Genomic DNA, 12,037 nt, shown 5'->3' with positions numbered 1-12,037 from the left:
CTCGTGTGGCCGGTTGACTCATATGTTTAAATTTCACTTCCATTCTTCTTTTGGTTTTCTGTTTTGTATCTATAGGTTTTTGACCAGCAATATGTTATAATGTAAAATAAGCCGCGAAAACTCCCCGTAACATCCCGTACTGCGTGTGATGCAGCTAAGAACTGCACAGAAAAAGACATTCGCTATCCTTGATCTCATTCATTAAACTATTTACGCTGTATATCTTTTTTAAAGATATTTCTTGTTACCTTTGACCTTGAAGGATGACCTTGACCTTTCACCACACAAAATGTGCAGCTCCATGAGATGCACATGCATGTCAAATATCAAGTTGCTATGTTCAATATTTCAGAAGTTATTGCAAAACTTTAATATATTAAAGTTTTTGATTTTTGACCTTTGACCTTGAATGATGACCTTGACCTTTCACCACTCAAAATGTGCAGCTCCATGAGATACACATGCATGCCAAATATCAAGTTGCTATGTTCAATATTTCAAGTTATTGAAAAAAAACTTTACTATAACCTTAAAGTTTTTGGGACAGAATGACAGGCCAAAAACAATATACCCCAATCAATCGATCCGGGGGCATAAAAAGCTTCTCTGAAATTTGCCAAACCCAAGGAATTATTTGTAAAACTTCAAGAGGCATAAAATATGAACTTCATAGGTAGATAGATCTCAATTTGGGAAAGTGGTGCAATGCTCAAAAGCCATTAATCTTGTTTGCATATAAATCTTGTTTCCATTCTTAAGTAGTTACTTAAATGTGCTTGTAAGCCCCAGGTATTGCATGAAACTACACAAGGTATCAAATAAACATAAAAGCTTTAAAGCTTGATTTTCAGGGAAAAGTACTGCATATGAACTTAAACTCTTTCTTATATTATTGCACAGTTATATTCTCTTATTAATATTCTTTCTAAACTTTATAAGGACTTAACTCTTTCAGACATACAATATATATATGCATAACACATTTTTTACTTAAAATACATGCAACTTTTAAGCGAACTAACAATGCCTTCTGAGAAATGGGAATGAATGGATATTTCAGGTGCTATAGTGCCTTGTCTAGTCAATGACATAAACCCCCAATGCTTTGCATTGACCGTTCCAAGGTGGTGACCCCAGCTTTATTCTTATATGTGTTTATGTTGTCTTGTATTGTTCTGTTCTGTACTGTTTTGGCAATCGGTCACTTGCCTTAAATAAAGGACCAACTTATTGTGTATAATAAAAATTCAATACTGCTCCAGCAGCTGGAGTTTTTCTTCTTTATATAGTAACGATAGAAAATACAAACAGTAAGATACAAAATTATAAATGTATTTCCAGATGTATTTACAGTGGTAGAGTACACAAATATTATATGCATATAAAATAGATTGAAAAAGCTTCACAACCAAACTGGAATGCATAGGGTTTTTCCTGCTAAATTGATATTCAAAATAAATATCAGCCGTGTTTCTAAAATGCAGTTTTTCATTGGTCCATAAAATCATTAGCAGTAACATTGATTTGAATAGAACAACATGTATTGGAAAGAGTTTTGGGCTCCTAATTACAGTCTGTTTTCTAGTTAAAAAACATAATATTCTGACAAATGGCAATTAACTAAAACATTTGACAATAGATGCTAACATTTACCGGAGTATTGTGAATTTTTACAAGAATTAAATACTTAAATTATGTGTCACACACTGATCATCATCATACCTAAATATATTTGGGCCATGCAAAAATGCAGTTTACACAGCAAGTGTCGTTCATGATAAGTCTGTGCGGACTGCACATGCAAGTGTCGTTCATGATAAGTCTGTGCGGACTGCACATGCAAGTGTCGTTCATGATAAGTCTGTGCGGACTGCACATGCAAGTGTCGTTCATGATAAGTCTGTGCGGACTGCACATGCAAGTGTCGTTCATGATAAGTCTGTGCGGACTGCACATGCAAGTGTCGTTCATGATAAGTCTGTGCGGACTGCACATGCAAGTGTCGTTCATGATAAGTCTGTGCGGACTGCACATGCAAGTGTCGTTCATGATAAGTCTGTGCGGACTGCACATGCAAGTGTCGTTCATGATAAGTCTGTGCGGACTGCACATGCAAGTGTCGTTCATGATAAGTCTGTGCGGACTGCACATGCAAGTGTCGTTCATGATAAGTCTGTGCGGACTGCACATGCAAGTGTCGTTCATGATAAGTCTGTGCGGACTGCACATGCAAGTGTCGTTCATGATAAGTCTGTGCGGACTGCACATGCAAGTGTCGTTCATGATAAGTCTGTGCGGACTGCACATGCAAGTGTCGTTCATGATAAGTCTGTGCGGACTGCACATGCAAGTGTCGTTCATGATAAGTCTGTGCGGACTTCACATGCAAGTGTCGTTCATGATAAGTCTGTGCGGACTGCACATGCAAGTGTCGTTCATGATAAGTCTGTGCGGACTGCACATGCAAGTGTCGTTCATGATAAGTCTGTGCGGACTGCACATGCAAGTGTCGTTCATGATAAGTCTGTGCGGACTGCACATGCAAGTGTCGTTCATGATAAGTCTGTGCGGACTGCACATGCAAGTGTCGTTCATGATAAGTCTGTGCGGACTGCACATGCAAGTGTCGTTCATGATAAGTCTGTGCGGACTGCACATGCAAGTGTCGTTCATGATAAGTCTGTGCGGACTGCACATGCAAGTGTCGTTCATGATAAGTCTGTGCGGACTGCACATGCAAGTGTCGTTCATGATAAGTCTGTGCGGACTGCACATGCAAGTGTCGTTCATGATAAGTCTGTGCAGACTGCACATGCAAGTGTCGTTCATGATAAGTCTGTGCAGACTGCACATGCAAGTGTCGTTCATGATAAGTCTGTGCAGACTGCACATGCAAGTGTCGTTCATGATAAGTCTGTGCGGACTGCACATGCAAGTGTCGTTCATGATAAGTCTGTGCGGACTGCACATGCAAGTGTCGTTCATGATAAGTCTGTGCGGACTGCACATGCAAGTGTCGTTCATGATAAGTCTGTGCGGACTGCACATGCAAGTGTCGTTCATGATAAGTCTGTGCGGACTGCACATGCAAGTGTCGTTCATGATAAGTCTGTGCAGACTGCACATGCAAGTGTCGTTCATGATAAGTCTGTGCAGACTGCACATGCAAGTGTCGTTCATGATAAGTCTGTGCGGACTGCACATGCAAGTGTCGTTCATGATAAGTCTGTGCGGACTGCACATGCAAGTGTCGTTCATGATAAGTCTGTGCGGACTGCACATGCAAGTGTCGTTCATGATAAGTCTGTGCGGACTGCACATGCAAGTGTCGTTCATGATAAGTCTGTGCGGACTGCACATGCAAGTGTCGTTCATGATAAGTCTGTGCGGACTGCACATGCAAGTGTCGTTCATGATAAGTCTGTGCGGACTGCACATGCAAGTGTCGTTCATGATAAGTCTGTGCGGACTGCACATGCAAGTGTCGTTCATGATAAGTCTGTGCGGACTGCACATGCAAGTGTCGTTCATGATAAGTCTGTGCGGACTGCACATGCAAGTGTCGTTCATGATAAGTCTGTGCGGACTGCACATGCAAGTGTCGTTCATGATAAGTCTGTGCGGACTGCACATGCTAATCTAGGAAGACACTTGAGGCACATGCATTAAACACCCTTTTCACAGAGCACGACTCATTTGTATAACCCTTTACCACTTAAATACATATTTTGACCCATTTGTAGTCCCTTAGAAAGTTATATTAAATTAAAAACCTTGCTTAATAGATTCAAGTTTTAAAGGCTTCATTTCCCACCCTTAGATACTGATGGGCAGCAAACAGCATAAAACCTGGACAGACTGCGAGTTACTCGCAGGCTGTTCTGGTTTTATGCTGTTTGCACATAGCCATTTTAACTTTGACTCTGAGTGGGAAAGAGTTAAAATAGTAAGAGTCCGGTAAATGTTAGCTATTAAGGTAAACGTCAGTCAGCTACATGGGTAAGGGGTAAGGGGTATACAAAATTGATCTTTTTAAAATTAATATGAAATTCAATACAAAATTATGATATGTTCATACATATTGAAATTATCAAGGAATGGTCTATGTACAATGTTAAAGATCTATGAGAAAAAGATAATTATATACAATGCTATACAAAATCACATCTAAACTTGGTTTTCAATCTCATAATTCTATTCAAATAAAATAAGCAGATACTCTGACATCAAAATGTTTTCATGTTTCTTTGAGCCACATAGAAGTATTCTTAGTTGAAAGCATTAAATAGCCAATGACTTTTGATAGAGAATTGTAATAAAATTCAGATATCCAAAAACAAGCCACTAAAATTTACTTGAATTTGTGTTGAAGTTATATTTTTCAACAATTTCTTTTTCAGTTGTTTCAAAACATAACTTAAAGATAGGTAGCTTGTGTGTGTGTATTGCTTGTAAACAACATGTACAGATGAAATTTTTAGATTATAGTGCACATTTTATTTTATCAAAAAATTATGTTAATTGCGCTGGATTCGTGTCACTTCATTCAAAAAGATTGCTCAAAATAAACTTGTACAATCTACAAATGGAATAAGCGCCTATGTACATATCCAGCTATTGCTTACACAAACTTTATGATAAAAGAAATGTGTTTGTCAGAAACAAAATGCCCCCTACTGCGCCGCTATGAAATAAAACATTTTTTTATTATATTTTTTTTTACCTTTGACCTTGAAAGAATACCTTGACTTTGAACTTCCACCACTCAAAATGTGCAGCTTTATGAGATACACATGCATGCCAAATATCAAGTGGCTATCTTCAATATTGCAAAGTTATGGCCAACATTCAAGTTTTTTTTCTGGGACGGACAGACTGACATACTGACTGACGGACAGTTCAACTGCTATATGCTACCCTACCGGGGGCATAAAAAGTAACAGAAACATGAAAGTGCCTAGATTTCAGTCGCATATGTCTATTGATAAAATGTCCATCTGACGATTACTGTCAAGTTGTATTCATGTAGTTTTTCTATTGCCTGTAGGTTAAATTCTGTGATTCCAATTAATGTCAACTGTGAGATGTTAGACTGGGGTTCATCGACGCACGTTCAACACCATCTGGATAAACAGCAGGGCCGAGGCTAGCAGGCCGATACTCAGCTGTACACTGGAGGCTCCAAGCTGAAACCAATTAAACATTTGAGTCTTATTCTGAGAAAACTGGGCTTAATGCATGTGTGTAAACTGTCGTCACCGATTAGCCTGTGCAGTCCGCATGTTATTCTTTAAAATTTACAGCTCTTTTTAAAATAATCTGAGTGTCAACAAACAATTATTTTGAACTTTTTGGAAAAAAAATAACTTCACATTAGGAGTACGACCCATTATAAGAAAAAAAACATGTCAAAATCTTATACACAATTTAGTTCTGAGCCATTCTTTTTATATCTTGCAGGCACTATTACTACAAAAACTCTGATGATATGAGTAACATATCTTATTATATGATAAAGGTGCTTACCAATAAACAAACTTTAACAGGAAAATCGTAAAAAAAATTGTATAACACTGGAAAAAGTATTAATTTTGTAAAAATCCTAAGCTTGCACTTTCTTTAATGAATTTATCCTGGTTAAGGCAGATTGAGTTGTTTGCCTTGTTTTTATACAGACATTCCCATAGAAAACCAATCAAAACAAAACACTAACTTACCGTGACATAGTAGTTACATCTGTCTCCCTGGCAGCACTCGGTACACATCCAGTCTCGGTACCAGTCCCTGAAGCAGCGCAGGCCAAGCACCCTCTGTTCGTTCTCACACTCCTGACGTGTCGTACAAGACTTGTCAATTGAGAAGATGCGCTCACTTCGAGGTGTCCAATATGGTGGCTCTGTAAGGACAAACAAGAGATGTGTTTGTCAGAAACACAATGCCTCCTAATGTGCCGCTTGTTTTTTTTTACCTTTGACCTTGTAGAATGACCTTGACCTTTCACGACTCAAAATGTGCAGCTCCATGAGATACACACGCATGCCAAATATCAAGTTGCTATGTTCAATATTTCAAAAGTTATTGAAAAACTTTACTGTAAGGTTAAAGTTTTAGGACAAAATGACAGACAGAAAGAAAGAAAGACAGGCCAAAAACAATATACCCCTGATCTATCGATCCGGGGGCATAAAAACATTGAGTCACACTTAGAGAAAACAGGTGTTTAATGTGTGTGCTAAAACTGTCGTCCCAGAATAGTCTGTGCAGACTAATTAGGGATTACACTTTACACTTAAAATGGATTTACACTTAGAGTCTCCCTTTAAACAAAAAATGCAATACAAGCAGGAAGTGTTGCCAGTGATTAGCCAGCGGATACTGCAAACAATCTGGGACAATACTTTACGTACCTATCTTACACCAGGTTTTTATAAAGCCAGACGGAAATCAAATTATCCCTACAAAAATAATAATGGTCTTATTATAAAAGGAATGTGTAATCACTTTTTATTCTATTGGCTTCACATAAAATTCAATGTTTCTCTCACCAATCACACATTTTCAATTTCAGGCAGAAAAAGGGGAGTTCAAACAAATTTACTAATGACAATCCATTTATGACTTCAAACCATCTAACTTAACTTTATACCAGTGATTATTTTTGCTTTTATTTGTAACAGCCTGTGCCATTTGAATTGGGAAAATTAGCGCGATAAACCATGAAATTGGGAAAAATAATGCGATAAACCATGAAATTGGGAAATATTAAGTAATCACAATGCCCCCTACAACGCTGCTTTGAAATAAAATTTCTATTTATCATTTGGCAGGTATAGAAATCATCTCCCTTTAAAGCTTATTACTTCCCTTGGATTTTGTTTTTTTACCTTTGACACTAAGGATGAACTTGACCTTTCACCACTCAAAATGTGCAGCTTCATGAGATACACATGCATGCCAAATATCAAGTTGCTATCTTCAATATTGAAAAAGTTATGGCCAATGTTAAAGTTTTCGGACGGACAGACGCCATTTATTTAACCTTGAAGGATGACCTTGACCTTTCACCACTCAAAATGTTCAGCTTCATGAGATACACATGCATGCCAAATATCAAGTTGTTATCTTCAATAGTTAAAAAGTTATGGCCAACGTTTACAGGGCCCTCAATCTGTCAAATCCACGGACGAAATTCGGCCGCATTCCCCCCCTGAAAAGTATACTTTTTTCCCCTTTTGGGGGGAAAAATTCCCCCTAAAAAAAATTTTTTTTTTTAGATAGATGTCTCATGATTACTATATCTCAATTCTATTTTAATTTAAATTATGTCAAACATACTAAATTATTAAATAAGCAATGAATATAGTGCAAACATGTACAAATGTAATAATAAGAGAGTAAGTTAAAAATCCCCCAAAAAGGGAAACGCCGCAAAAATTCCCCCTGCTATGGGTAGCGACCCGCTTTCCCTAAAATGGATTGAGGGCCCTGGTTTAAGTTTTTTTCGGACGGATGGACAGACTGACATACACACATACTGACATACTGACTGACGGACAGTTCAACTGCTATATGCCACCCTACCGGGAGCATAAAAATCACTGCATACTAACTGTTTTGTTGTATGTTGTTTTAAATAAAACCTATTCCAAGGAAGAATTGCGTCAATGCAATTGAAATCAAAACCAGAAAGTAAAGGTTCTTACGTCTCCAGTGGATGTATGTTCTGCATGTGTCGTGATTCTTCTTACACTGGATTGTGGTCTTCACACACTTGTCCTGGTTGTTGGGCTGGTCATTGCACACATAACACTCAAGGGCTGATCCTGTGACAACGTAAAAAAGTGAAGCCTTATTTTTTGTCAGAATAACGCATAGCTTGGCTGTTTAAATAACAAACAACAAAACTGAAATATACATACTGTTATGTTATTTTTCCAACTTCCAAGAGCTCCAAAACTGTTTTCATCATGGAGTATTTTAATAATTTTAATGATATTATTTTAAAAAAAAAAAAATTTAAAACAAACATCAAAAAAATTAGAAGCACTTTATAGTGCTTTATTTATTTCCCCCTCTTACTTCCTCTTACACTTTTGTCAAAAATAATGGTTATTATTTAATAGTTAAGCTTTCAAGTCTCTATCATCGATTTGCAGTGATAATTTTGGCCCAATAAGGAAAGAACCTGTACCTGTCCGAATGGAAAAAAACTATAATGTGCATGGTATTATATTATACGAAGAAAGATTGTATGTTTTTTACATAGAGTGGGCGAGGATTGTTGTGAAATAAGAATCCGTTTTTTTTTTCGCTCAAAAACCTGTTCGCCCCTCAGTCATTTCGCCCTAATACCCATTCGCACTGGGTCGTTTTGCCCTAATACATGTACCTGGGTCATTTTGCCCTAGTTTACAGCAATTCAAATGGATTTATCATTAGATTGTCACAAGCTGCATTCATACTTCCTTTTGAACCCTAAAAATGTTTGTTAATAAGGGGATAATAAGAAGCACATAACTGGCAATCTTCTGTATTGTTTCCTTCCATGTTTACCATATAATTTGAACATAATAATGTGTCTAATAATTTAAGTCATGGATTCATACAAAACGAACAAAATCAATATTAAAAGTATACTGCTTATAGTGTAGACAAGAAAAAAATGTTTATTATTCCATTCATTGCACATTTCTAAAGCATAAGATTGTGTTGAGTTAACTACCAACAGCAACAAGACATATTAAAAGTACGTGTTACACATCAGATATTCTTTTTTTAATTATCTGAATATATGGTTGTCACAATTAACGTCTCTTTCACACTTGTGGTTTCACGGGAAATACAGTTGTGTGTAAGAGGTGTGAAAGGTGTTATATACAACATACTTTAATTAAATATTCAATTAAAGATAATTGGTATGTTAATTAATCGGCTTTAATTGTTATTCAAACTAAAATAAGGGCGAAACCACCCACTTGCAAGGGTAAAACTACCCAGGGCGAAACAACTGAGAGTAACATAGGGCGAACAGGTTTTAGGGCGAAATGAGCCGATACCGTGAAATAAGGTCAATTCAAACAGCCTTGCTGGTTTGCTAGATCTAAATTAGATATGGTCAGTGTCTGGATATTGCTCAGAAGACCCATTTGAGCAAATGATTTTCACTAATATTTATATTAATTCTAAAGATTTATATAAACATTGGTTGGGTTATATCAAAGACCTATAAAATAAGTCTTTGGTTATACATGGCATCATTATGTAAATAACAACATAGATTTTAGATAGCAATTTCATTATTTTCATAAAAACACAATGACAGTTACTCAATATTGTAAAAAAAACAACAGCTCCATTTAATATATTAGAAAATGACAGTTAAGCAATATTTCACCAGATAACAAATACAGTAAAATTAATTGACCAGGAAATGGATTGGTCCACCATTTTGAAAAATACCTGTGTACAAATTATGTCTCACTTGAGGTTTTTCGTAAAGCGTCCACACAAAAACAATCGAAAAATATGGAAATCAGGAAGAAATAAAAATTTACCTAGACTAATCAGCCCGGCTAAAACAATTCCAAAATATAGTAAATTCATTTGTATCGAATACGAAATTGTTTACGTTCAGGTGGATATTGGCTAATCAACTGGTTCCCGATTTACATACGTCGAGTTTTGAGCGCGACTACCAAACAGGTAAGATTTAGGCTACACACGACCATTTTCTTTAAAAGATTTTTAACGCTCCCACCTTTAATTGTGTTCTAAACAATTATTATTTCGCCATTATTAAATGAATTTTTGATTTTTGTGAATTATATATTATTATTATTATTATTATTATTATTATTAATATTATTATTATACCGGATTTATATAATAATAATAATAATAATAATAATAATAATAATAATAATAATAATAATAATAATAATAATAATATAATTCACAATATATATAATCGGCACCTATATATTAATTTTAAGGATGAAGTGAGGTCGGGGTTTTTGGTAAGTTTAAACCAATTCATTGACATTTTTGTTCGATTGCAGCGAGAGCCTTATTGACATTTCGTGTCAGTTTCATGGTACAACCATTACTTGGCGTATTCGTAGCTATTCATAAGATGAGATTCTCACATTATCATACAAAAACATTTTTAAATAGTTTATCAAATATTATTAATATCATTGAGTTAAATTATTAAAATATCAATAAGTTTTTATTACATTTGCTAATTATATTATTAATAATGAAAAAATTGTACAAGGAAATTGCAATTCTGTTTTAATTAGTCTTAATTAGTTTATATTAGTAAAAATTAAAATATCAGTGACATCCAATAATTTGATTATATACATATGAATGCATGAAAAATAGAATTGTTGACAGTAACATAGTTTATTTATTTATCATATTTAACTGTTACAAGAAAAACAGTTTTGAAATTTATATAAATGTGATTTTACCATTTTTCAATTCACCAATTGACCCTATTTAAGTGAATGTAAAACAACAAACAACTACAGTTTCACACCCCTGCCCAGGTTTACTCAAACTGAAATAAGGTGTTAATTTTGTATTCAAAACGGGTCTTGATTACACACTATGCTTGGTTGTATTTGTAATCCCAAATAAGCAACATATGTATAAGATACTCAGTAAGATTTTGAGAATATTCCATTTATTCTACTGTAGTACACCAACATGCACTTACTAATGATTTCCATGCATTCCTTACACAGTTTAACACAAAAAAAGATTTCTAAAACCAAAAAACAAACAAACAATTAAGCTGCTTCATAGATAAAGTTAATTAAAGACTTCATAAACAAAATAATCATTTTGATAATAAATCAAGATTATACTTCAACCAAACAATTATTAATTTGTTGGGGGGGGACGTCTGCACTAAAACTAAAATTGGGGGGGGGGGAAACGTCTGGGGAGGAAACGTCTTGGGGGGAGGGGAAACGTCTGGGGGAGGAAACGTATTGGGGGGGGGGGAACATCCGGAAACCAAGTCGGTAATTTTGAAATTCACAATCCAATTTTACAATAACTCGCCAGATTGAACACCATAAGACTACGTGTTGCGCGTTTCAACAGTCTATATATAATACAGTACAGCTAAAAGACAATTCGTTATTTTTGAGCCCAGCTATCACAGAAATCATAAATCGATTTATGGTGGCAGGTAAATTTCCAAACGAATAGAAAAGTGTTGTAATAAAACCATCGCTAAAGAAACTGGGATTGTCCCTATGCGTATGAAACTATCGACCAGTCTCATATCTAACATTTTTACCAAAAAAATATTGAAAAGGTTGCATTAAAACTGAAAACAGATCTTACTGCCATTATATCAAAGTGCTTATCGTAAATACCCCAGTGTTTAGACAGCTATGTTTAGACAGTGTTTAGACAGCTATGTTTAGACAGTGTTTAGACAGCTATGTTTAGACAGTGTTTTTAGACAGCTTTTTTTAGACAGTGTTTAGACAGCTATGTTTAGACAGTGTTTTCACAACTATGCTTAATATGCATATCATGACTTTCTGAATGCTCACAAGTAACATTAGTTGTTATGACTCATCTTAGTGCTCACAAGTAACATTAGTTGTTATGACTCATCTTAGTGCTCACAAGTAACATTAGTTGTTATGACTGATCTTAGTGCTCACAAGTAACATTACCCGGTAGTTGTTATGACTCATCTTAGTGCTCACAAGTAACATTAGTTGTTATGACTGATCTTAGTGCTCACAAGTAACATTAGTTGTTATGACTCATCTTAGTGCTCACAAGTAACATTAGTTGTTATGACTGATCTTAGTGCGTCTTCAAAACAATTGACATGCCAACCGCAATTTCAATCCCATGAAATGATTTATGATTTGATTAATGAACTCCACTTAATTAGACGGACTCTTATCTGACTGAAAGATCAATGAGTGTTGAAGTGAATAACCCTTCCTCGAAGTCTGAACCCATTAAGTACGGTGTTCCCCAGGGCTAGCTCCTGTGCCGG

The 12,037-nt window shown here is 35.6% G+C and overlaps 1 protein-coding gene across 1 annotated transcript; it reads right to left on the bottom strand.

Moving 5' to 3' along the window:
- Positions 1 to 1,316: 1,316 nt before the first annotated feature.
- Positions 1,317 to 9,700, bottom strand: LOC127831851 (uncharacterized). Its single transcript, XM_052356934.1, has 4 exons — positions 9,555 to 9,700; positions 7,704 to 7,823; positions 5,718 to 5,896; positions 1,317 to 5,186 (listed from the first exon to the last, which is right to left on the bottom strand). Exons 1-4 carry the CDS (start codon positions 9,601 to 9,603, stop codon positions 5,100 to 5,102), a joined length of 435 nt encoding a protein of 144 aa, XP_052212894.1. The 5' UTR covers positions 9,604 to 9,700; the 3' UTR covers positions 1,317 to 5,099.
- Between the last annotated feature and the right edge of the window lie 2,337 nt (positions 9,701 to 12,037).

This window comes from Dreissena polymorpha, chromosome 5 (assembly GCF_020536995.1).
Source record: "Dreissena polymorpha isolate Duluth1 chromosome 5, UMN_Dpol_1.0, whole genome shotgun sequence".
Classification (NCBI taxonomy): Eukaryota; Metazoa; Mollusca; class Bivalvia; order Myida; family Dreissenidae; genus Dreissena; species Dreissena polymorpha.
The sequence above is the reverse complement of the archived record's forward strand: the minus strand, read 5'-3'. Positions and strand labels throughout refer to the sequence as shown.

Excerpts from the sequence above, each read along its gene's own strand:
- LOC127831851 (XM_052356934.1), bottom strand. The coding sequence starts at position 9,603 with ATGAATTTACTATATTTTGGAATTGTTTTAGCCGGGCTGATTAGTCTA. Across the intron at positions 7,824-9,554 it reads AGCCGGGCTGATTAGTCTAG|GATCAGCCCTTGAGTGTTAT; the intron begins GTAAATTTTTAT and ends ACGTTGTCACAG. Across the intron at positions 5,187-5,717 it reads GATGTAACTACTATGTCACG|CTTGGAGCCTCCAGTGTACA; the intron begins GTAAGTTAGTGT and ends AATTGGTTTCAG.